The following is a 27,830-nucleotide window of genomic DNA, read 5'->3' on the forward strand; positions in this document are numbered from 1 at the left end:
CACAGGTGAGTGTATATGTGTGACACGTGAGAGGGATGCTGGGCACAGGTGAGTGTATATGTGTGACACGTGAGAGGGATGCTGGGCACAGGTGAGTGTATATGCGTGACACGTGAGAGGGATGCTGAGCACAGGTGAGTGTATATGTGTGACACGTGAGAGGGATGCTGGGCACAGGTGAGTGTAACTGTGGCCTGTCTGTGAGAAACAAGGCACAGGTGAGTGTACGTGTGTGACATGTCTTTGAGAAGTAGGGCACATGTGAGTGTACGTGTGTAACATGTCTGAGGAAATCAGGGCAAATGTGAGTGTACGTGTGTGACAGTTGAGAGGGATGTAGGGCACATGTAAGTGTTTGTGTGTGACATGTCTATTCGAAACATACACAGATAGTGTATGTGTGCAACGTGTGAGGTTGCATGGCACAGTTGAGTGTATTCTTGTGAGATGTCTCTGTGGGAAACGGCACAGGTGAGTGTGTGTGACGGGTCTGTGGGAAACGGCACAGGTAAGTGTACATATTAGTAAACATGCACATCGCATGCAGGGCACAGGTGAGTGTACGTGTGTGATTTGAATGTTCACTAATATAGTTTATTTTAAACATTATATATTACTTTTTATATAAAATGATAATCTGGTCTTCATTACAAGTAAAAATATATGGCATAAATGCAACATTCTTAAAGGGACAGTCTAGTCCAAAAAAAACTTTCATGATTTAGATAGGGCATGTCATTTTAAACAATTTTCCATTCCAATTTACTTGTATCACCAATTTTTCTTTGTTCTCTTGGTATTCTTAGTTGAAAGCTTAACCTAGAAGGGTCATATGCTAATTTCTTAGACCTTGAAGGTCGCCTCTTAAGAATGCATTTTAACAGTTTTTCACCACTAGAGGGAGTTAGTTCATGTTTTTTATATAGATAACACTTTGCTCGTGCACGTGAAGTTACCTGGGAGCCATCACTGATTGGCTAAACTGCAAGTCTGTCAAAGAACTGAAATAAAGGGGCAGTCTGCAGAGGCTTAGATACAAGATAATCACAGAGGTAAAAAATATATAAATATAACTGTGTTGGTTATGCAAAACTAGGGAATGGGTAAAAAAAGGGATTATCTATCTTTTAAAACAATAACAATTTTGGTGTAGACTGTCCCTTTAAACAATAAAACTGAATCATTTATGTTGCATATTAAAGCGCTTTTAAACTTAACCTTCTTTCCTGTGATGTAAATGCTCTTAGCCTTTTTTAAGTTAACTCACAAACTGTGGTGGTTTGATGTTATTTTGGAGATCAAAACCAAAATAACATCTAGCGGGGAGCATCCTTGTTGCTCCCCGCTAGCTTTCACACAATGCATAGTCACAAACCAGGTTTCCAAGGCCGGCTTCAAAACATTTGCCCACCCACAAGTACCAGTCATAGTCACAGAGGTGCCTCCACCCCCCCCCCAAAAAAAAAGCCTCAGCTGCCAGAGAGAAGGCAGTGCAGCTGGGGTTGCTGCAGCCCGAGATTGTGGACCTGGGCAGACTGCCCAGCATTCCTGGAGTTCCCAGGTGGGGACTGTAATCTCCATTACCCCCATTGGAAAATCCTCCTTGTTGGGTGAGCTAAAACTTTCCACTTCAGTTGCTGCCAGTACCAAGGTTACCCCAAGACCTTTATCCAGCTCCCATTCCCTAGGGACTTGTATAGGGCACACATGAGGATCACATTTCAAAGTAGGTACATTCAGATTTTGGGACAACATTTCTGATTCACATATGTCTGGTAAGTTATTTATCGCCTGTTTTTCCTCCCAGTGATTATTTTTCACATTGTCCACAACAGTTCTTAACAGTACCTCAGGTTTTGTTGGGCTCTCCTTTAGCCCTCCCTTTGGGTAGGTGTTGTGTTCTGGCACACTGCAACCAGCCTAAATCATTAACCAGCAGCACATTAACAGGGACATCCTCAGAGATCCCTACCTCTTGCAAACTTTTCTCCTTACCCCCATCCAGGGGCACATATGCCGCAGGCATCGCAGGGCACTCCCCGTCAACTTCTTTATTATCCACAGTCTCTGCTGGGATAATATCCTCTGCAACGTCAGGGCACACTAAGCGATATCCAGCCTCAGTGTCCTGACTGTCTCCCTCTCTGACACTGCTGACGACCTGCCGACCCACCCACAACCAAATCCATTGTAGGTTTCCCAGCTGTATTCCCACCTCAGGCTGCATGCTGAGGCTGCTCGTTGGTGGGGTAGGCAAAACTCGAGTGCCCAAACTTGTGGCACCAACTGCATGGACGGGTATCCCCCTGGCCCAAGGCAACGTCTGCCCCCTGTGGGAACTCCTCCCGGGTGGGTAAAGGGTAGAGATCATGCCCAGCTACTGTGGAGAGAGACCGCCTGTCTCTTCTCCCAGGAGGGAGATCTGCGGCTGGGGAGGGAGGTCAGCTACCTCCGCTCCATAGGAAATGGTGCTGCCACTGGGGAGGGAGACCAACTGTCTCCTCTCCCGGAAAGGGGTTCTGTTGGTGGGGAGAGAGGTTGGTTGTCTCCTCTCCCTGGTTCTGCCGCTGGGGAGAGAGACCGCGGCTGTCTCCTCCCCCGGGAAGGGGTTCTATTGGTGGGGAGAGAGGTCGGTGACCTCCGCTCCTTGGGGAGGGCTCTGCCACTGGGGAGAGAGACCGGCTGTCTCCTCTCCCATGAAGGGGTTCTGTTGCTGGAGAGGGAGGATGACTACCTCCGCTCCCTGAGGATGGCTCTGCCGCTGGGAAGAAACCAGCTGGCTCCTCTCCCTGGACCTGGCTCTGCCACTGGGGAGAGAAGAGATCGACTGTCTCCTCTCCCGGGAAGGGTTTCTGTTGGTGGGGAGAGAGGTTGTCGACCTCCGCTCCCTGGAAGTGGATCTCCCGCTTAGGGGATGAGATTATTTCTCCATCCCTTGTCTCCTCGACCAGCTGCCAAGTAGATTCATCTCTCCATCCCATCTCGACCTGTGCAGAAACAGGTTCGGATGTGGGGCAGAAGTCAGCGACTCTCTGCCTGTTGCTAGCGCTTCCGCTGGGGTGGCTCCCTTGTCCAGGATCATAAGCTTGGGGCCAGACTGCTGATCGGGATCTAGCAGCTCTTGTTTGCTTATTCCTTGTTGCCACTCCTCAGAGGCCCACCTCCATAAATCCCAGACTGCTGCACCACAGCTCCGTGCAGAATCTGTGGCATGTTGCTGATCGAGGTCTAGCAGCCTCTTGTATTCCTTTTCCAGTGCCTATTCCTGGAAAATAAGTGATACCAGATTGGCTACCAGCCAGGATACCCCAAGAGATCCAGCAGCTTTTCTCGGGAAATGCTAATTTCCTCCACTCTCATTTTCATCAAGCTCCCAAATTCTGGGTCCTCTGTCATCTTTTTCAATAGTAATCGAGGCTAACCGAAGCCAAAGCCCTCTGTGGGGGTGCCATCCTCCAGCCATGGCCAGGCTTGCATAGCGTGCCATCTGAGGACCCGGTAGCCGTCCTCCACCCACATCTCTGCCAGGACTAGTCTATCTAGATCAGATAGCAATTCATCCCTGGGCTGCATGCCCAGGAAAGGCACTTGCAAGTCCCGCTGGACCCAGTACCTCTTATCATCCGTGAGGAGGACCTTTCCATTACAGTCCTGTTCTTGTTGAAGCCTCTCCCTCCATAGTTGCTGGCGGACAATACTCCTCCATTTCAGCTGGTCCTGTTCAGGACCATCCAGCTGAGCCAGCGCCTCCTGTACTCTCCTTAGGAACTCGGCTTCCATAGTTACCGGCTACTGTGGCACTTCTACTCTGTCAGCAGGAACCATTTGGAAGAAGCAGATCCCACCGCTGCCAGCCAATGCGACGGAACCCGGCTACCCCGAGTGGGTAGCTCAGCCAAAAGGGTCCTTCTTCCTCCTTGGCGAATGCAGCTGTGTAGCCACCAAGTGATTGTAGCCCACCTCTGACGGATACCGGCTACCTGACTGGGTAGCTCCGCCAGATGGATCCTTCCTATACCTGGAACAGGCCGCTATGTAGTGAAGAAAGTGATTATAGCAGAGCCCACCCAAATAACTAGACAGATTAGCATTCGAGTGAAACAAGAAGTACTGATTTTATTAGGAAACACACACTCCTTTTATACACAAACAAAGGGTCTTATCTTACTCCCAAATCTCCCACCATTCCCGCCCCTCCAGACATGCTGGCACCTGCCATAGCAGCCACAGTCCCACAGAGTCCCAGGAAACAGAGGTGGTGATTTTGGTTGATCCCAGGGGAGCGGCGGCACTTTCAGGGTGTCATTTGAAAGCTCTCAGTCCCCAGATGCCAAAGTCCAAAAATCGCTGTGGTTCGTTACTGGGGACCGGAGTTACAGCCCGGTAAATATAGAGGGGTAGGGGTGTCCAAAACCTCCAGTTCCCAAAGGGGCTCCCCTCCGGGAATTCCCCCACCTCTTGTCCTCCCTAGGGGCTACCAATCCCCAAAAGAACGGAGCTCTGGGGCAGAGGGCCACTGGAGCGATCAGGGGTAAAGTTAGCAGGTTTCCGGCGTGATGCAGCCGACTGGGAGTTCCAGGAGCCCGGCCAGCCAGAGAGGGGTTAGGCGGGTATCCGGTGTGGCTGGCAGTTCCAGGAGCCCGTTCAGCCTAGAAGGGTTTTCCCAGTCAAAGATAAGCTCTTTTCTGACCAAGTACACACAGCAAAAACATATAGCAGGAGTCAGTGAGATACTGTAAACCATGAAATGGCCAAATCCAAAGTAAAAATTAGTTAGTCAGGTAGTAGGGGGGTAGTCTTAGTGGTCTGGTATCCGTGACATATACTACATCACCTAGGGCCATTTTCTTTGTTTTTATTGTGCTAGAGTCATCCTTGTTTTAACCACAAGCGAACAAGCAGCAGTTACAATTATTTCAACCAATAAACTTATCTTTATATTACTAAAAGTCTCTGACTAGATACATTAGGTAGAAAAACAACATTAATTTATATTTAGTTTGGTCTTTGACTAAGTGTGAATTCTCAGAAATGGTCGCTAATATCCAGTAAACTACCCTTAAGCCTTAGCATGGAAGCTGGGAAAAGGTCTAGTTGTCAAAGTGTCTACTACAAGTGTAGGGGACTGACTAAATCAGAGCAGTTTTATGTTCTCATTATAAAATAATTATTTAATTACTAACATTACTCCCATTGTGTTTCTTATTGACAGGTGAATTCACAAACTGCAATAATCCTAGTCATAATCAGAGTGCAGATGCTTCTTTACATCTTCTTCAAAATCAAAGAAGCTACGTGGGAAATTTATGTTCTGAATGTGGGAAATGTTTTCTTAAGAAATCCCATCTTCTTAAACATCTAAAAATTCATACAGGAGAAAAGCCATTTTCCTGTCCTATATGTGGGAAATGTTTTAAATGTAAAAGCATTCTTCTTGCTCATCAGAAAATTCATACAGGAGAAAAAGAATTTTCATGTTCTGATTGTGGGAAATGTTTTACTCAGAAATCAAATCTTATTCGTCATCAGAAAATTCATACAGAGGAGAAAGGATTTTCATGTTCTGACTGTGGACATTTTTTTACTCTTAAACGAACTCTTATTAGGCATCAGAAAATTCATAAAGGGGAGAACGGATTTTCATGTTCTGACTGTGGGAAATTTTTTACTCAAAAATCAAATCTTATTACACATCAGAAAATTCATACAGGGGAGAGAATATTTTCATGTGCTGACTGTGGAAAATGTTTTACTCTGAAGTCAAATCTCATTATGCATCAGAAAATTCATACAGGGGAGAAAGGATTTTCATGTTCTGACTGTGGGAAATGTTTTACTCAGAAATCAAATCTTCTTATGCATCAGAAAATTCATACAGGGGAGAAAGCATTTTCATGTTTTGACTGTGGAAAATGTTTTACTCGAAAATCAAATCTTATTATGCATCAGAAAATTCATACAGGAGAAAAAGCATTTTCATGTTCTGATTGTGGAAAATGTTTTACTCGGAAATTAACTCTTCTTATGCATCAAAAAATTCATACAGGGGAGAAAAGATTTCCATGTTCTGACTGTGGAAAATGTTTTACTCATGAATCAGATCTTATTAGGCATCGGAAAACTCATATTAAAATAAATCAGAGTTTAACCTCCTAAGTGCAGAGGGTGATATGGTAGTTGTCACCCGCACAATACCAAGTGCTGATGATGACTGCATGTTAACCCTGGGGCCTGCAGTTTTGGAGCTGTTTGGGGTCCCTTCTGCACCTCAAGCATTTATAAGGTTACCCCAGGGTGTATTTGACTGATTTAAATCATGGTTTTCATTTTTAGAATAAGTTTTCAGATTATTTTTTTATAGTTATACCAGGCTATTACTAAATTGGTTATATATCATTAGATATGCATAGATAGATCATTAAAATAATTGAAATTATTTGGAGGTGAACTATCTCCAGTTTAATTGGTTGATCATACATATTTGATCAACTTTTCACCTGTACTTTATTGGAAGGAGGAACATTATTACATTAATAATAACAATAACAATAGTTTTATTTTACTAAATCAATAACATTATTTTTTATTTTTAATGCTTGTCCCTCCCTCCTCACACTTAGGACCTTGTGCAGATCTATTCCACTCCAAACAATCTTCTATTCAGTAAACTTCTTGAAACTTGTATGGTTTGGTTCTGTGTACATAGATTTGCAGGGGAATAATGGCATTAAAGGAAAGTAAAATCAGAATTAAAGTTTCATGATTCAGAAAGAACATGCAATTTTTAACAATTTTCTAATGGACTTCACTTATCTAATTTGCTTTGTTCTTTAAATATCCATTGTTGAAAAGCCTGCATAGTTAGGCTCACTCAAATGCAATGCTCTTCTGTGAGCTAGCTGCTTGTCACTGTCTCAGCCAATGTAGTTAGATAGGCCCCAGTAGAGTAGTGCTCTCCTTCAACAAAGGATTCCAAGAGAATTAAGCAAATCTTAAAATGTTAGTCTCTATTTGAAACACAAAAGTTATATTTTATGATTATGTCCCTTTAAGGTCTATTTAGCAACTCTGTATGTTAATTTTATAAAATTTTGCTGTGCATGTTATTTCTGCAGACACAAATTCACAGCTTTGAGAACTGCAAAATGAATCATATGTGATAACATCTTCAAGATTGAAAAATGGTCCAAAATAATCTGACCGAAACCTTTTGGAGAGCAGGACATTGTGAATTGATTAATTGAATTAGTTAACAAAAAAACATTAAAGCAATGAATAAGCACATCTTGCTATATGATTAAAAACTAATATATATTTCAGAATGAATAATCTTTGGATTATAATGTATCGTAAATTGCAACTATCTTTAGATAGATTTTTCCTCAGAAAGCATTTAAAAAAAATAATCCTATTTAAATTTATATCAATTCTGTGTGACCCAGTGTATTTGCCATCAGGGGGAGGGGGGGGGGTCCAGGGTCCATATGTAGGTTTGAATAGCCAAGTAATCACCTCCATGTTATTTTTAATTTCTGCTTATTTTAGAAATGTTGCCTAATACAACTATAGATCCACAACCGTTTTGACTATAGAGTTGAGAAAAAAATATCTCACTGTATTGAAATCCACCAGATAGATAGCAGGAACATTAGGAGTGGCCAAATCAACAGTTTGGTACATTTTGAGAAAAAAAAGAACGCACTAGTGAGCTTGCAACACAAAAAGGCCTGGAAGTCCACAACAGTGGTGGATGATCGTAGGATCCTTTCTATGTTAAAGAAAAAGCCCTTCACAACTTCCAGCCAAGTGAAGAACACTCTCCAGGAGGTAGGCATATTATCCAAGTCTACCATAAAGAGAAGACTTCTCGAGAGCAAATATAGAGGGTTCCCCACAAGGTGCAAACTATTCATATACCTCAAGAATAGAAAGACCAGATCAGACTATGCCAAAAAATATCTTTAAAAAAAGCAAGCGCAGTTCTGGAACAGCTTTCTTTGGACAGATGACACTAAGCTCATCCTGTACCAGAATGATTGGAAGAAAAAAGTATGGGTAAGACTTGGAACAGATCATGATCTGAAGAATACCTCATTATCTGTAAAACACAGTGGATGCAGTGTGATGGCATGGGCATGCATGACTTCCAATGGCAATAGTGTTTATTGATGTGACAGAAACAGCAGGATGAATTCTAAAGTGTATAAGGATATATTGGCTGCTTGGATTCAGCCAAATTCAGCAAAGGTGATTGGACAGCGCTTCACTTTACAGATCGACAATGACTCAAAACATACTGTGAAAGCAGCCCAGGAGTTTTTTAAGGCAAAGAAGTGGAATATTCTGCAATGGCCAATTCAATCGAGCATGCATTTCACTTGCTGAAGACAAAACTTAAGGCAGAGAAACCTATGAACAAACAACAACTAAAGACAGCTGCAGTAAAGGCCTGGCAAAGCATCACAAAGGAGGAAACCCAACGTTTGGTGATGTCCATGCGTTCCAGACTTCAAGCAGTCATTGCCTGCAAAGAATTCTCTATGAATTATTAAAAATCAACATTTTATTTATGATTTGTTCATTTGTCCAATTATATTTGAGCCCCTGAAATTTGGGGACTGCAATTCCTAAATGTTTCATACAATATTTTTGTTTAAACCTTTGAATTAAAAATGAAAGTCTGCGCTTCAATTGCATCTTGGTTGTTTAATTTCAAATCCATTGTGGTGACGTACAGAGCTAGAATTATGAAATTTGTGTCAGTGTCCAGAAAATTGTGTCGGTGTCCAATTATTTACAAACCTAACTGTGTATACATGAGGCATAGGTGTGTGTGTGTGTATGTATGTGTATATATATATATATATATATATATATATATATATATATATATATATACAGGGAGTGCAGAATTATTAGGCAAATTAGTATTTTGACCACATCATCCTCTTTATGCATGTTGTCTTACTCCAAGCTGTATAGGCTCGAAAGCCTACTTACAATTAAGCATATTAGGTGATGTGCATCTCTGTAATGAGAAGGGGTGTGGTCTAATGACATCAACACCCTATATCAGGTGTGCATAATTATTAGGCAACTTCCTTTCCTTTGGCAAAATGGGTCAAAAGAAGGACTTGACAGGCTCAGAAAAGTCAAAAATAGTGAGATATCTTGCAGAGGGATGCAGCACTCTTAAAATTGCAAAGCTTCTGAAGCGTGATCATCGAACAATCAAGCGTTTCATTCAAAATAGTCAACAGGGTCGCAAGAAGCGTGTGGAAAAACCAAGGCGCAAAATAACTGCCCATGAACTGAGAAAAGTCAAGCGTGCAGCTGCCAAGATGCCACTTACCACCAGTTTGGCCATATTTCAGAGCTGCAACATCACTGGAGTGCCCAAAAGCACAAGGTGTGCAATACTCAGAGACATGGCCAAGGTAAGAAAGGCTGAAAGACGACCACCACTGAACAAGACACACAAGCTGAAACGTCAAGACTGGGCCAAGAAATATCTCAAGACTGATTTTTCTAAGGTTTTATGGACTGATGAAATGAGAGTGAGTCTTGATGGGCCAGATGGATGGGCCCGTGGCTGGATTGGTAAAGGGCAGAGAGCTCCAGTCCGACTCAGACGCCAGCAAGGTGGAGGTGGAGTACTGGTTTGGGCTGGTATCATCAAAGATGAGCTTGTTGGGCCTTTTCGGGTTGAGGATGGAGTCAAGCTCAACTCCCAGTCCTACTGCCAGTTTCTGGAAGACACCTTCTTCAAGCAGTGGTACAGGAAGAAGTCTGCATCCTTCAAGAAAAACATGATTTTCATGCAGGACAATGCTCCATCACACGCGTCCAAGTACTCCACAGCGTGGCTGGCAAGAAAGGGTATAAAAGAAGAAAATCTAATGACATGGCCTCCTTGTTCACCTGATCTGAACCCCATTGAGAACCTGTGGTCTATCATCAAATGTGAGATTTACAAGGAGGGAAAACAGTACACCTCTCTGAACAGTGTCTGGGAGGCTGTGGTTGCTGCTGCACGCAATGTTGATGGTGAACAGATCAAAACACTGACAGAATCTATGGATGGCAGGCTTTTGAGTGTCCTTGCAAAGAAAGGTGGCTATATTGGTCATTGATTTGTTTTTGTTTTGTTTTTGAATGTCAGAAATGTATATTTGTGAATGTTGAGATGTTATATTGGTTTCACTGGTACCTGCACACACAGATATCCCCCTAAAATAGCTATAACTAAAAACAAACTAAAAACTACTTCCAAAACTATTCAGCTTTGATATTAATGAGTTTTTTGGGTTCATTGAGAACATGGTTGTTGTTCAATAATAAAATTAATCCTCAAAAATACAACTTGCCTAATAATTCTGCACTCCCTGTATATATATATATATCAAAACTTTAAAAAGACAGAGAGAGACACTGGGGAACACTGTCATGTCCCCACCAAAGCCAGGGATTTCAGCACTCAAGTTACTTGTATGAAATAACTAACAATCACTCATATTTGGATAAGTCAAAAAAGTGAAAATTTATTGTGGTAATTTTCACTCTGGTGCAAATACACAACAGCCGGGTCCCCTAAACGAAACCTAGTACGTATTACATACACAATAACCTATTATGTGCAAAAAGTTTATAATAAAGTAATTTTTATTATTTTGTAGCAAAGGCATAATAACAGAAAAAGTGTAAAAGAAAAACAAATCAAGAGAACAGAAATCCTGGTTCTCTAAAATTACATAGTAATTAATATAATTCAAGTTACAGATCATTAAATCGTTCAGTTACTAAGTCATAACCTGTAAGGCCGCTCTTACATGAAAAACTTGATAGCATCCAACATTATGAAAGAATAGTCTATGCAGTGAGGAGTCTTCTGTTTGTAGCTAGAATTAAAATAATTTTGTGCACAATTATGATGCTTTAAGGCCCGAACCAGCTACATATTACCAGGATAAGGATCAATGAAATAAAGAATTAGTGAAGGGGGAAAAGAGTTAGGTAAAGCAAAGAGAGAGAGAGAGGTAAGATGTAGATAAGGGGATATCTCCTGACCATTCCGCTCCATTTTATTTAAAAACGTATTATATGTGGGATTAATAGGTCTCCTATTTATCCATATTTTACCTGTCATGTCTGGGGGCTCTGAATTCCAAAGGGTAGAACAATCTAAGTGGGGTGCTCTATTGGATTAGACTAGTGTGTTAGGACACATTGTGTAATATCCAGTAGTACCATACTTTCTGAAAGGTTTCTTGGGTATCTAGAAGAAATGCTGCCTGCTCTGACATGCTGTAATAAAATGTAATCTTGAGTTTGATTTCTTCCCAGGACGGGGCACACTCCCTCCAATGGCGGGCTATACAAATCCTCGTGGCAGTGCATGTTATCTTGATAAACAAATTAATATATTTATTAAATTCTTTAAGTCTGACGTGGAGTAAAGCTTGTTCCATGGTAAGCTTAATAGGGCTGTCTAGGATAGAGCTTAAAAAACCGGGATAGTTGGTTCCACACCCTATGTGTATGGGAGCAGTCCCACCACATGTGTTTATAGTCCCCCACCTCCCCACAGCCTCTATAACAAAGTCTAGATCTATCTTTGGTAGAGTGTGAGGTTATCTGCGGAGTTAGATACCAACGGAAGTTGGTCTTAATGCAGTTTTCCCACCTATCTGCACTCAACAGTCCCTTTCCTGCACTAGATAGAGTTATATGCCAATCCTGGATCTCCATTTCCTTGTTGATATCCTTTTCCATTTAGTTTGTAGGGTGGATTTGGAATTTTCTGATGCTAGCTGGATTGCTTGGTAAAGCCTGAAGATAGTGTTCTTGGGCCTGGATGAGGTGCTGCCTATGTTCTCTAACATAGAGGGCAAGTTTTTAGTTATGGATGGCAAGAGAGGGTGAATGATGGAGGTAAGCTGCAAGTATAAAAACCATTCTAATTTGATTGGCTGTAATTTTTCTTGTAATTGTGTGTAGCTCATCATTTTACCTCCTACTATAAGGTCAGCTATTCTATAGAGTCCTCTATTTTCCCATTTTTTGATAATGGGGATCAGTTCATGTCTAACTAGGCTTGTGAGTGTGGCTTTAACGGAGTGCATAGGGAGTAGAGCCAGAGAAGTGGTCAGCCTGGACCATTGCTTGATCATGAAATCTATTACTGGGTAATCGTGTTGCTTCCTACAAAGGCACCGTTTAGGGTCCCAAAGAATCATGTCACGTGGGATAAGTCCTGCAATATCTGATTCCATTTGGGTCCAAATAATGTCCTCGTCAGGGTCGTTGAGAAGGGCAGTCTGTGCTAATCTAGCTGCCTGATAGTAGTGTTTAAGGTTTGGTGCCCCCCCCCCCCCCAATTGTCTGTTCCTAGAGAGGACTGCCGAAGGGATTCTAGCCTTTTTGTTTCCCCTTATAAAACTAATTATATGCTTTTGGAGGTCGTCTAAGTCTGGGGCTGGTATTTTAATCGGTAGGGTGCGGAATAAATATAGGATCCTTGGCAATATCATCATTTTGACTGCCGACAGTCTGCCAAACCATGAGAATCTTAGTTTACTCCATTTATTTAAATCTTGTTTAATAGATTTATACATAGGGGGATAATTTGCCTTGTATAGTGCTGTTGAGCTTGTGGTTAGATTAATCCCCAAGTATCTGAGGAGGTGTTTGGCCCATTTAAATTCAAAGTTAGCCTCTATCAGCTTTTTGGTATGGTCCGGGAGATGCACAGGCAGTGCTTCACATTTCTCCAGGTTAATTTTATAGCCTGATATGGAGGAGAAGGAGTTGAGGTAGAGGTTCGGAAGTGTTATTAGTGGTCTTGACAGGGAGAGTAGGACATCGTCCGCAAAGAGTGTGAGTTTATATTCCTTCTGCTTTATTTTAATACCTGTTATATCAGGGGATCTTCTAATATGTTGGGCCAGGGGTTCTATGCACAGTGCAAACAGTAATGGGGACAAAGGGCATCCCTGACGGGTCCCATTAAGGACAGCAAATCTTTTGGATTGGTGACCTATGGCTCTCACGCTCGCTGAGGGGGTGGAATATATATTTTGAATTGCGCTCATGAATTCCCCAGAGATACCTATCTTAGTTAACACTGCCTGCATATATGTCCAATCAACTCTGTCAAATGCCTTTTCTGCATCCAGAGAGAGGAGCAGAGAAGGCGTTTTTGTTTCATGCATGTAGTCAATCAGGGACACCATTCTCCTGACATTATCTGGAGCTTCTCTATTTTGAATGAAGCCAACCTGGTCCGGGTGGACCAGTCCGGGGAGTAGGGGTTTAAGTTGATTAGCTAGGATCTTTGTGAAAAATTTTAGGTCCTGGTTTATTAGGGATATTGGCCTGTAATTCTGACACAACGTCTTATCTTTGCCTGGTTTCGGGAGTACTATAATTTTAGCGTCTAACAATTCAAATGGGATCATATGGCCTTTTAAGATGGAGTTGCAGAATTGGACAATATGTTTGGTGAGAGTTGGTTTAAATTGTTTGTAATAGTCCCCTAGGAAACAGTCAGGAACCGCCGCCTTGCCTGGCTTTAAATCTTTAAGAACCCCTAGGACCTCCATGTCTGTAATGTCGGCATTTAAGGAGTCTAGTTCTTGTTTGCTAATCTTGGGTAAGGCTGCCTCCTCTAGAAAGATGTCAAGGGAGTTCCGTGTCATTTCTGTTTTGGTTACTTTCTGACCATCATATAAAGAACCATAGTAGGCCGCAAATGAGTCGACTATATCTTTGGGGTTTGATGTTAGGACCCCCTGAGAGTTATAAAGGGAGGGGATAGACATGTCTCTAGTTCTATTCCTAATTTTATAGGCCATGAATTTGTCTGGTTTATTTGCATATAGAAAATATTTAGATTGAAGTCTAAGCCCTGCTCTGGATGATTGGTCAGAGAGTAATTTGTCAAGTGCTTGTCGTTTGTCTTGCAGTGATTTATAGAGACTAGTTGAGCCAGACAGTTTGTGACGTTTCTCTATGTCCCGTTGAAGTGAGTCAAAAAAAGTTTTCGCTTTACGTTTAGCGTGTGACTTTATTTGGATCAACAGCCCTCTTATAACTGATTTATGAGCTGCCCACACCTGTATGGGGTTGTCTACTGTGTTCGTGTTGAGATTCCAGTACTCCTCCATGTGTCTAAGAACCGTCTCCTTATGGTTTGGGTATTTTAGTGTTAAAGGGTCAAATGACCAACTTTTGGTATTATTGTATGGGAGAATCCCTTTCAACTTTAGTAAGACTATTGAGTGGTCGGACCACACACATGGGTGAATAGAGGAAGACACTAAATTAGCTGTCAGGATCTGACTTGAGAAAATGTAGTCTAAGCGGAAATATTTGCGGTGTGCTGTGGAATAGAATGTGTGGTCGGCTGTAATGCCATATAGAGCCTTCCATGTGTCCAGTAGGTTGTGCCCTGCCATAGTCTGAAAGATTGAGAGAACCTTTTTATTCATTCTGTGTTGGGCAGCCGTGAGAGGAATGTTTAAAGTTTGGGACTGCGTGTATAGAGAGACATTGAAGTCACCTGCTAAGAAAATTCTAGCTGTATTCCAACTAGTGAGGAGGTAGGATATATTAGTGAAGAACTGCTCTTGATGCTCATTTGGAGCGTATATATTACAAAAGACTAGTTCTACTTCATTGATAGTGCCTTTAATGATGAGGTATCTATCCTCTTTGTCTATGATGGAATCAGTGAGATGGAAGTTTAGGGAGGAGTGGAGGAGTATAGACACCCCCCTTTTTTTCTGGTTAACCGTCTAATGGTAATGTAAAGGGAATTGTTTCTCCCAGTACTTCGGGATCTGAGAGGACATGAAATGGGTCTCTTGCATACATATGACGTTAGCCCCTAGGAGTTTGTATTGTGACATAGCCTTCCTTCTTTTTATGTCTGAATTAAGGCCTCTCACATTATGTGAGACTAGCGTGATGTTGGTACTAGCCATCTAAATGTTTAAAAGGTGCCTTGGAGTCATTATGTATTGGTGCATTTTTAGTTACCTGACGCCTCGTATTAGACCTATCTGGGTTTGATGAGTCCGAGGTTCCCACATGAATTTCAGCCCAGCTTCTATGTGACAGGAGCTTTTGTGGTCTTTTTGAGGGTAAGGGTGAGGAGAAGAATAGAGAGGTGGAGAAGGAGATATTCTGATAGAGAAAGAGGGAAAGAAAACAAGACAGGTTAATCATGTTATACATCACATTATCAACCCATGTAGTTAAACCTAGAATAAATAACAAAAAAATTATTTCTTGACTAAATATAAAAAAACTTCTTCTAGGGGGACTTTCAGAGTCCGAGGAGGTGTCACCTATCCACCCTCTTAGTGCCTAAGGCAAACATGTTAAAAGAGGTCTTTCTAAGGAAACAGTGCTAATAATGTAAACATAAGTTCCAGCCTTTCTATCTTTAAGTCTGTGAACATTAAATAACCAGAATGGGAGTTAGCCCCTACTTACTCTACTAAACTCTAACCTAACAATAAACATAACAAATTTCTAAAACCATAACATTTCTGATGAAAGGTTGCATCGGGTTTTGGTTCAGGAGCTTGTGAGGTTAATCATCATGCCCCATTGCCCAAGTATTCTCGAGCGGGACATAGAGGAAGCTAGTTCAAAAAGGTTCAGGTTGAACCCGTCAGGTGTTCTTAGGTTTCTTCGTTGGGATCCTTGCCCACTGTGATCTCTGTGACTTCAGGGGTATCCTCTGTGGTTTCGGCGTCTCAGTGGATGATGAAGGTCCTTGAGTAGGGGGTATTTCTAGATCCAAAGCTTCACAGATATCTGGAATCCCCTCTGCATCTCTGATTGTCAATAGTTTATTGTCCTTTGAAATGTGGAGGGCAAAAGGGTATCCCCACCTGTACTGGATCTGTTTTTTTCTTAAGAGAGTTGTGAGAGGTCTTAAAGCTCCCCTTCTTTGTAAAGTTCTGTTACTAAGATCCTGGAAAAAGTGTACCACATTACCCCTAAATTTGAAGGTGGGTTGTTTTGCTGCGTCTCTGAGGATCTTATCTTTTTCAGGGAATCTCAGGAAGGCCACAATGACATCTCTGGGTGGGAAATCAGCTTTGGGTTTAGGCTTGAGTGCTCTATGAGCCCTTTCTATTTCAATTTCTGTGGACGTGTCCACTCCTGTGATCGCACAAAACAGTTGATGAAGGTATGAGGGTAGGTCTGTAGGTGTTACAGATTCTGGAATGCCTTTGAGACAGATGTTACATCTTCTGCTCCTATTCTCCATATCCTCCAACTTATCCAGCAGTTCATTAACTACCTGCTGTTGTTGGGATGTCTGCTGGACCGCCATCTCTACATCTTCTATAATGTTGTCATTATTTTCTTCCATGGATTCGACCCTTGCGCCCAGGTCTGACATATCTTTCTTAATATCATTTAAACTCTTGTTCATAGAGGTATGCATGGCGTCCATTTTAGCCCATAGCTTGTCGAAGCTGCTGGTGATATCTTGTTTGTACACAAGTAGATGTAGATCAGCTCTAGTCAGAGGCGTATTATCATCTATAGGGTGAGACTCCGGTGGAGTGATTTCAGTGGATGCCCTGATTTCAATGCTTTGCTCAGCTGGGTTATCACTCTGCGTTTGCTTGAAGTAAGAGGTAACTGGGGTGTTTTTCCCCCCTCCCATCTTCTCTGATTTGTTCAACCTCTTTGCTGCCATTTTAATACTCTTGTCTGGATTTTCCTGTGAGAGGTTATTTTTGGAAGAGATAAGAGGATTAATTTCAAAGCAGTTATAATTCCTTTACTTTCTTGGGTTTAAATTATATGTTTAGATCAACTTAGTGTGATAATATCAATATCCACTAGATGGCAGGCTTGCATTAGAAATGAAAAATTGCTGAGAAACCTGAGTTCCTCTGTGTGTAATAACACCTTTAACCACCAGATGGCGGGCTTGTATAAGAAATGAAAAGGTGCTGGGAGAAATTAAATCCTCTGTATGTTACATCACTGTTGTCCACAAGATGGCAGGCAAGTATTAGAAATGAAAAAATATGCTGAAAGTTCAGATATGGCTGAATGTAGAGAGAGAACAAAACTTTCAAAAGATAGCAAAACTGTTATAGGTTCCCCTAAAGTTTTCAATATTCTGGGGCCACTTTAGGATCTGGTAATGTGGTTGGATCCGTTTTGGGCTTATGATGTTCTCAGCTGACTTTTAATAAAAGCCTTGAGGGAGCTGGAGGGGATTATGTGTAAGGCCAAATCTAGAAAGTAGGAGCATATGTAATGGTTGCCACAAGGAGAGTGCTGGTTTTCCAGGAGTCTAGGCCCAGCTGTCATGTGCCCAAAGGTTTGTTGCCTGAACTTAGAAGGGGGGTTATAAAGTTGCGGTTTCCCTTATGTACTCTTGTTTTAGCCCAGGGTTTAATATTGCTTTCTGTAGGTCTATTGTAGGGCTAGATTTGGGTGTTCTTATTTTTAAGTTTTGGCCGCCCTTGTATTTGCATTAGCTCTGCATATGGTTTGCCCCTGGGAAGATGTTTTGTGAGCTATAAGTAAGGCTGTGTGTGGAGCGGTGCCAGGTCACATACTCACGCTCCGGAGGCGAAGTGTCTCTGCTGTCTTAAGAGTCGCTTCACTGTGCAGGCTGTCTGAGGTGGGGTGTAGTCGCGCTGACTTAAGGTAACGGCTCAGGCACTGAGGGAAGATGGCGGCTGCAACCGGACTTCTGCGCCTTAGATAAGGAGCGATATTTAGAAGTTTGGGGTATGAAAGAGATATCTCCCGGTGCACCGCATGTTCATGGTGTTACATATCCCCTTTAGAGCCCTCTCTGATTAATTTTGTGCGGGCGGTGGTGCATCTCCTCAGATTGAAATGCGGAGCTCTAAGGAGAAACGTTCATCTTGGATGCAGGCAAACTCCGCCCCCCATGTGCAAAAAGTTTAAAGCATCTTACATATGTTGTGTAAGGTAAAATAAAATAAACAAAACAAAAGCTAGCCAGCTTGCATATGGTTAACTCGGTAAAGGAAAATTTCAAATATGTTACTAAATTGCAACACCCCTACCAGAGGGTAGCCCTGCACTCCCACAGGAATCTGCTACCATGGAAAACAAATGGGGATCCATGCAATATTGAAGTTACAACTAAGTGGCAACACCTCAGAGGATAACCCAATTAATATTGGAAATCTGTTATCATGAGATATTCACCTGAGGATCTATGCCAAATAGAATAATACCACTATGTCATAAAGACAGTTATGTATGGATACTACATACATCACATTTATTTACGCATTATATAAAAAATGAACAACTCCCCAACCAGAGGGTAGCACCAATTTATTTGTTTAAAGGTATATCGCTACCTTGGAGATTTGTGGGATCTATGTTCAAATATATAATAAATGCGTAATTACAGCCATATATAAAGATACATATTTATTTTGCAAAGTATCAACATAAACTGTTACAAATGTGCAGCAAAATGTATCTTAATAGTAACATGTCAGTTCCAATCCTGCACTGCATACATTGTAGTGCATCGTAGTTTAAACCACTTTTTTCCGTGGGCAACTGCTTAGTATTATCAAGTGTGAACTCGTAAGTCCATTAATACATTACAACAGGTTGCTTGTATTTAAGGAATCCTCCACATCCAGAGTCCTTAGGCTTGTTAATCCGGAACCAAGACATGTTATTTCTCCATGGCTGTAAACAAACTTTATGCGGTATTCGTCGAGTGAACCAAGAAGCCGGGTCTCAGCTGAAAGAAATGACGTAATTGCACTGTAATTCCCACATCATCACTATCTATTTTTCCCTCCGCCTGATTGGTTCAAGGAGGGCCAGAGGATCAGCGGGGCGCCTTCCTTGAAACCCCCAGGCAGAGGCAAAAAAAATTGTGTAGATGGGGAATGACAGTAATTCAGGCTTTACCCAGAGCTGCTAGGGTAATCCTAGATTTCTGACTTTATCCATAACACACATACATACACACACACATCTTTAGACATGTATATGTATATATGTCTATGTTAAAGTCCTTTGCCTGACATTTTCTTTTCTAACACCTGATATCTCATATTTTTGTGCACTTATAACTTTTTTTTTGTGTAATAATTTTTTGAATGATTTTATTAGATGGTGTTATTATGAATGTAACTGTACTTTGTAAAGTATCTCTCATGTGTTTTGTGCAACTTTTTAATGTAGTGAAACAGTTAACTATAGCTCTGAGATTGCGGTAATGAGATTGGAGCTTGATGCCCCGTGTTTCTGGTGAGACTGCAGGCTCGCCAGAAACAACAGTTATGAAGCAGCGGTCACAAAGACCGCTGCTCCATAACCTGTCCGCCTGCTCTGAGCAGGCGGACAGACATCGCCGGAAATCAACCCGATCGAGTACGATCGGGTTGATTGACACCCCCCTGCTGGCGGCCTATTGGCTGCGAGTCTGCAGGGAGCGGCGTTGCACCAGCAGCTCTTGTGAGCTGCTGGTGCAATGCTGAATACGGCGAGTGTATTGCTCGCCGTATTCAGAGTAATCTGGCGGACCTGATCCGCACTGTCGGATCAGGTCTGCCAGACTTTGATAGCTTGGGGCCATAGTGTAAATTGCAATTGCGCTCAACTTGTAATATGAGCACAATTTAACCTGCGTGCAAACGATTGTGAAAACTGTGTGCTACTTGTAATCTAGCCCAAGATTTCTACAACACAAACTGACATAATTACATCTATTTCTGCCTCATTCACAGGGTTTGAAGAATAAATCAATTGACATAGAACAACTATAGATACATTTGTTTTGTATTTCTTTTTATTAAAGGTAATACGTATATAACAAAGTAACACCTCTGTTTGGGGAATGAGATTTTTTTGTGTAAGACATAACAAACAACAAAGAGTTAAATAACAATAAAGACAGCTGCTTTGTAGGACAGAGGTTACCCTTGCACTAGTGTAGACAGCACTGACAATAAACCATGGTGTCATATAGAAGTTTGTAAAGCTGAGCTATAAGTCTTTAGTGTGGTTCAGGTACCATAAAGTCCATTGTGGTGAGTTGCTGATTAAGAGTCTTTACATTGGTACCACCAGATGGTTAGATGGATCACATCCCTTTCAGACTGGCACAGATAGTGATATAACAGGTCTATACTTATATATTATTAACGTGAGTCATTATAGGGTAACAAATAAATGACTGGTACATAAACCTGTGAGACAAACAGAACATTGTATAAAGAGTGAGAGGAGTGCAGGGAAGTGATAGCTGAATGAGTAATGTACAAAGCAGATGGTGGAGATATAGTGAGGTAGAGTAGAGCAGGAGAGAAAAGGTGAGGTTGGAGAAACTTAATGTTCAGCCCATACAGTAAAATTCCTGCTAACACTGTAGGTCATGTGGGTTGAGGGAGGATTGGAGGCTGAAGGGTCTGAGAAGGTTTATGTTTCAATTAACAATTACAAGAGTGTGGGTATCTGAGTGGATTTCCAGTCTCTGGCTATTACCAAACCATTCAGTACCAGGGTGGATTTGATTTAAATTAAAGTGATTCTAATCATGATATAAATCACTAGTCCGTAAGACTCAATTTAAAGGGACACTCAATAAAAAAGAAACTTTCATTATTCAGACAGAGAATTCTATTTTAAACAACTTTCCAATTTACTTCCATTAACTAAATGTGCGCAGTCTTTTTATATTTAAACTTTTTGAGTCACCAGCTCCTACTGAGCATGTGCAAGAATAAGTGTGTATGCATTTGTGAATGGCTGATGGCTGTCACATGGTTCGTGTATGCATTTGTGATTGGCTGATGGCTGTCACATGGTACAGGGGGAGTAGAAAAAGACATAACTTTTAAAATTGTCAGAAATAAAATCTACTACTCATTTGAAGTTCAGACTAAATGCTATTGCATTGTCTTGTTATCTTGCATTTGTTGATTATGCAAATCTACTGTGTTGACTGGTCCTTTAAATCATGGTTTTCTACATAAAGGTTACATTTTTAGTACAATAACTTTTCAGGTTATTTTTCCAGTTCTAGCAGATAATGACTGATTTAGTTTTACATCGTTAGAAATACATACGCCTAGATTACGAGTTCTGCGTTAGCCTTAAAAAGCAGCGTTAAGGGGTCCTAACGCTGCTTTTTAACGTCCGCTGGTATTATGGCAGGTACAGGTGTACCGCTCACTTTTCTTCCGTGACTTTTGGCTACTGCAAATCCCCTTACGTCAATTGCGTATCCTATCTTTTTAATGGGATTTGCCTAACGCCGGTATTATGAGTCTTGGAAGAAGTGAGCGGTAGACCCTCTCCTGTCAAGACTCCTACCACATAAAAAAGTCAGTAGTTAAGAGTTTTATGGGCTAACGCCGGAACATGAAGCTCTTAACTACAGTGCTACAAAGTACACTAACACCCATAAACTACCTATGAACCCCTAAACCGAGGCCCCCCCACATCGCAAACCCTATAATAAAATTATTTAACCCCTAATCTGCCGACCGGACAACGCCGCCACCTACATTATAGCTATGAACCCCTAATCTGCTTCCCCTAACATCGCCGACACCTACATTATATTTATTAACCCCTAATCTGCCCCCTCCCCAATGTCGCCGCCACATACCTACAATTGATAAACCCTAATCTGCCGACCGGACATCGCCGCCACCTATGTTATACTTATGAACCCTTAATCTGCTGCCCCTAACATCGCCGACACCTATATTATATTTATTAACCCCTAATCTGCCCCCCCAACGTCACCGCCACCTACCTATACTTATTAACCCCTAATCTGCCGACCGGACATCGCCGCCACTATAATAAATGTATTAACCCCTAAACCGCCGCACTGCCGCTTCGCAAACACTATAATAAATTTTATTAACCCCTAATCTGCCCTCCCTAACATCGCCGCCACCTACCTACAATTATTAACCCCTAATCTGCCGCCCCCAATGTCGCCGCTACTATAATAAAGTTATTAACCCCTAAACCTAAGTCTAACCCTATTCCTAACACCCCCCTAAATTAAATATAATTTAAAGAAATCTAAATAAATTTACTATAATTAAATAAATTATTCCTATTTAAAACTAAATACCTATAAAATAAACCCTAAAATAGCTACAATATAATTAATAATTACATTGTAGCTATTTTAGGATTTACTGTATATTTATTTCACAGGCAACTTTGTATTTATTTTAACTAGGTACAATAGCTATTAAATAGTTAATAACTATTTAATAGCTACCTAGTTAAAATAATTACAAAATTACCTGTAAAATAAATCCTAACCTAAGTTACAAATACACCTAACACTACACTATCAATAAACGAATTAAATAAATTACCTACAATGATCTAAACTAAAATACAATTAAATAAACTAAACTATATTACAAATAAAAACACTAAATTACAAAAATAAAAATAATTTTAATCTAATTACACCTAATCTAAGCCCCCTAATAAAATAAAAAAGCCCCCCAAAATAATAAAATTCCCTAGCCTATACTAAATTACAAAAGTAATCAGCTCTTTTACCAGCCCTTAAAAGGGCTTTTTGCAGGGCATTGCCCCAAAGTAATCAGCTCTTTTACCTGTAAAAAAAATACAAGACCCCCCCCAACATTACAACCTACCACCCACACACCCCTACTCTAAAACCCACCCGATCCCCCCTTAAAAAAACCTAACACTACCCCATTGAAGATCACCCTACCTTGAGCCGTGTTCACCCAGCCGGGCACCGATGGGCCAGAAGAGGACATCCGGACTGGCAGAAGTCTTCATCCAATCGGGGCAGAAGAGGTCCTCCATCCAGCAGAAGTCTTCATCCAAGTGACATCTTCTATCTTCATCCATCCGGCGCAGAGCGGGTCCATCTTCAAGACATCCGACGCGGAGCATCCTCTTCTTTCCGACAACTAACGATGAATGAAGGTTCCTTTTAAATGACGTCATCCAAGATGGCGTCCCTCGAATTCTGATTGGCTGATAGGATTCTATCAGCCAATCAGAATTAAGGTAGGAAAAATCTGATTGGTTGATTTAATCAGTCAATCGGATTGAAGTTCAATCCGATTGGCTGATTGGATCAGCCAATAGAATGCAACGTCAATTCTATTGGCTGATCCAATCAGCCAAAAAAAAATAAAAAATGAAGAAATGAACAGCAGCCAATCAGCATCAACAGTGCTGAGGTCATGAACTCTTTTACTGTGATCTCATGAGATTTGATTTAACTTTCATGAGATTTCATGGTAAACTTCCTTAAACTGAATAGGGAAATAACATGAGAGTGCACAAGGCTCAATCCCTTAGCTGTCCCGGGACAGACATACTGATTTGCTGCTTAGAAGTCCTTTACAATGGGATGTGGATACTGAGGAACTTTTGAGGTAAAATATCTTTCTTTTTTACATAGAGATTTTCAGGTTTTATCTAGTCAGCTTTTTACAGCTATGCTGCATCACTTTCAAGTGTTTCAACATTTGGGTAACATGGCCCTTTAAGGCAGCCCTTGGAGCATTCTCACATATAAACCACCTAGGAATTCCACATTGCATGAGACTGGTGTGAGCGATGATCTAATTAAGGAGACAACATTTCTACATTTAAGAAGTTTGTGCAGAAAATATTTTTATAAAGATGCATATGAGAGATCACTGCTGGCCTATAGTCTCTAGGGACCCAAAATAGTGGGGCTACCTGTAATAACTTTAGAATTCAATGAAACTCCCACCTTGTTATGTCCACCTTTGTATTAGTCAAGTACCCTTTGTGGTGTAATAGTCGTGTAGTATAAGGAAAAGTATGTTACTTCTAGACCTCCCTCTTGTAATCCTCAGTACATAGTGGGTCTAGTAATGTGTGGTCTGATTATGAACTATAGATGTATTTTACAAGCAATTCCCCTGACAAACATTACACAGTGTGGTTACCATTGAAACCTAATGTAGCAGTTTACAAATTTCTAATTCAAGAATTAAAAATGAATTAAATGCACCTGGATGCCTCAAACATGAAGATATCTTCACCAATCACTGGTAACCTGATACCCAACAACCAGAATGACGTCCTCTGAAGCAACTTTAGTTCTACATTAGTACAGTGAGAAGCTAAATGATATCTCACATAAGCTTAGATGGGAACAGTGGTTAATGCCTTAAACATGATGAACTTACTGGGGCCTATCTATCAAGCTCTGTATGGAGCTTGAAGTGCCGTGTTTCTGGCGAGCCCTCAGACTCGCCAGAAACACCAGTTATGAAGCAGCGGTCTAAAGACCGCTGCTCCATAACCTTTGTCTGCCTGCTCTGAGGAGGCGTTTGTAATTAATGTCCACAGCGCCTCATATTAAATTTCCTTTATTTGTCACACAGACATCACAAATGAAAGCTACGTTTCGGGTAACAACCCTTATTCATGCTTTAATAAGAATGAATAAGGGTTGTTACCCGAAACGTCACTTTCATTTGTGATGTCTGTGTGACAAATAAAGGAAATTTAATATAAGAGGCGCTGTGGACATTAATTACAAGTTCTGTAGATTAAGGAGGGTTCCGGTTTTAACGTGCGCATATCATTAAGGTTGCTGTCTCATCACTTAGTACATGGCTGCTATGAGGAGGCGGACAGACATCGCCGCCCCCCTGCTAGCGGCCGATTGGTTTTGAATCTGCAGGGGCAGCGTTGCACCAGCAGTTCACAAGAGCTGCTGGTGCAATGCTGAATTCGGAGAGCGTATTGCTCTCCGCATTCAGCGAGGTCTGTCGGACATGATCCGCAATGTTGGATCATGTCTGACAGGCCTTTCATAAATAGGCCCCATAGGGTCACAAATCTATATGATACTATAAAGCATAGGGAGCATATGAGCTGGAAATAGTTTATAACAGTGCGTTTCTGAAAAAAGGGCTGTGACTGGTGTAACAATATCTGTGTATATAACAGCTGCTGTGTCATAGCTATTTTACCTTTTACATTCAGAAAAAGAAAAATATTCAGTTTAATCTCAAATAAAAAAACAGAACAACTATTAGTAACCCTCTTGTCTAAACAAACACAAATCCCAGCTTTACAAGAACTGAATGAGCTATTAAAGGGACACTGAACACAAATGTTTTCTTTCATGATATCAGATAGAGCATGCGATTTTTAGCAAGTTTCCAGGGAAACTATTAGAACATGAAAGCTAATTTCTAGGGGATAATATTTAACGCTATTATATAGTGAGGGGTCATAGTTAAGTATGGGGCAGCTGAGTCTTAGTCCAACACTTAATGCAAGTAAATTCGCCTTCTATAAAATTAATAAAAATGTCTCTCAACAATATTATGTGGAGGGAGGGACATTAGAATATTTGGAGCATAGGGGACCTCTGGGTGAGCCCCTCTCCTAGGGAAGTGCCACCTATAGGCGATGCGGGAAAAAGGTGTAGGGGTATGACCCGCAGGCAAAAAGTACCGGCGGGAAAGGGAGGAGAGGAGCTCAACAGAAACAGATAATATGTACTAGTATTAAATTCAACGTAGATAATATCATTTGCTAGGAGCATAAAGCCTGTACCTAATGGTTGGATCTAGTGTATGGGCTAATTAATTTAGGTACTTTAACACATGCGGTCAAGTAACTAGTAGACCTACCTGGTTATAAGTTAGTAAAAAAGCATTTCAGGCTGGGGATGAGGGAAAGCAACACATTATGTGGTATTTATTTCATTCAGGAAGGTCAGCATATAGTAGAAGTTGGGTTCTAAGGGTTATTAGTTAGGGCTCTTATATAGTGAGGGGTTAAACTTAAGTTGAAAGCAACTAGGTCCTGTTCTAATCCATAGCATAGGGAGAATTCTGATTCTTGGGCCCATAGATGGGTGGAATGTGTGAAAACAGAGGTCATGGATGAGGGGTAGGTAAAGGAATATTGTTTGTGTAGTGGCAGGGTCCCTTAGTCGTCTGGCTCAGGTCCTCCAAAGTTTGTCATAATCTATGCAACAGGGAGTGCGCAAACATGAATGGCTAATGATTAAAAGGGTGACCTAAGTGAAACTGAACAGTGGGAGCCTAACTGCTTCTTATTTGATCATAAAAAAAAGAGAATACTGACATCTTAACTGAAATATAAAGCAACAGACTTGTCATTCTGGAGCTAATTTCAGGTATACCTAGATCATAAGCAGAAATGTTATTAAAACTTTTGGAGACAATTAGCACCAAACAGCAATGTGACATAGCCAATACGCAGACCCAAGTATGAGCTATAAAGTTTCCAACAAACATATAAGGATATGGTATGACCTGGATACATTGCCCAGTAGAAAACAAGACATACAAACATTCCAGAGATAAGCCTGCCTATCAGTCCTAGTGTAAACAGGATATATACATAAAACCTCAAACATTAGGCATAACTAGTGATAGGTACATCCCCCCTTCATAAAAAACCCCTCAACTAATATAAAATCTGAGGGGCTGACTACGGGTCACATTGTATTCTAGGATATCTTTGCGGTAGTGTGATTACTGAGAGAGGTTAGAACACATATAAACATACATATCACCATAGATAAATATAAGTATGATGCACCTCTAACTAAGAAATGTTCCAATAACAGACCAGGTCTAAAAGTAAACCATAGAGATAGAGGTTAATGCTAAAAACATAAACCAATAGGCTGATCTGTGACTAAAACAGAATGTGTAAGGGTCCTGTTATCACAGTTGACAAATACGGAGAGATATAATGTCCCATTGACGGTCTCTATACCGGTATTAGGAGAGGGAGAGTCCAAGTAATTAAGTCATTAGCCTACTCCAGCTGCGTGAGGGGGGTAGCAGTGGGGACGTTTAACATATACTAAAGAGTGGCCTCCCGGATCAAATGTGCCTTTCAGTAGATTGATGCGAGGTATGGCATCCACTCCGTGTACCCCAGATGGAAATGTGCCTTGAGTAAACAGCACTGGTATAAAGAAGAGAAGCACTGAGTCAGTCTTACGTGGAATCAGATGAGCATACCATCCGCGATCCCCCTGGGTAAGACCTTTAAAATAGGTGGTGTAGTTAGAGGCTTCTGAGGGATCCTCCCCAGAAGATTGGGCCGCCTGCGAGAGAAAGCTCCACGGACCACACTGTTTCTGGCTGTAAGCAGTAGAACCTCCGGGTGAATCAGGTGTCTCAGGCCCATAGGAGTCACAGAGTGTCGGCTCAGAACTGCGTACCCCAGTCACATCAAGCGGCGGAGTCTGCAGCGTCCCAAGGTATGGAGCGTTCTGTCACCCCAGTCCTGTGAGGACCGGGGAGTGCTGCGGAGTTGAAGGTATTTTAGGCAATGTCGTTGACCTTGGATCTAGCACCTCTTTATTTGCTGTACACATGTCGGCAGTGTCTTGGGGTAAATCTATGTTGCAATGTATCAGGTGTGGTTCCAGGCGGTGTACCTCCACTCTCACTTCTCCAACCGTTATTGTGTTGTGCGATGGGTCCGTCACAGCTCTCAATTCAGCAACCAGAGCTTGTTGATGTAAGTCCATGGAGTGCATTAGAGCGTGGATCTCTAGAAGAAATTGTTGCTCCATTGTTATATTAAAGGTGCAAGTATAATGAGTTTGTTCCCATCTGTTGGAGCAGTGCGTGTGTAGTTTCAAGTATGAAGGCGGGAACTTCGTAGCGGTTTCAGCTGCCTAATAGGCCTCAGTACCATTATTTTGCCAATTTATGATAGTTTAGTCCCAATCTTTGTGAACAATATCCTGGGATATAATGAGAGCCAGGAATAAAGATTTA

At 41.4% G+C, this 27,830-nt stretch overlaps 1 protein-coding gene across 1 annotated transcript in view; it reads left to right on the forward strand.

The window, feature by feature from the left end:
* Nucleotides 1-6,727, forward strand: part of LOC128655638 (zinc finger protein OZF-like) — a 30,168-nt gene extending 23,441 nt beyond the window's left edge. The window contains exon 6 of the mRNA XM_053709229.1: nt 5,213-6,727. Coding sequence (XP_053565204.1) covers nt 5,213-6,156 — 944 coding nt within the window. The 3' untranslated portion in view covers nt 6,157-6,727. The remainder of the gene's footprint in view (nt 1-5,212) is intronic.
* The last annotated feature ends 21,103 nt before the right edge of the window (nt 6,728-27,830 follow it).

Source organism: Bombina bombina, chromosome 4, assembly GCF_027579735.1.
Source record: "Bombina bombina isolate aBomBom1 chromosome 4, aBomBom1.pri, whole genome shotgun sequence".
Classification (NCBI taxonomy): Eukaryota; Metazoa; Chordata; class Amphibia; order Anura; family Bombinatoridae; genus Bombina; species Bombina bombina.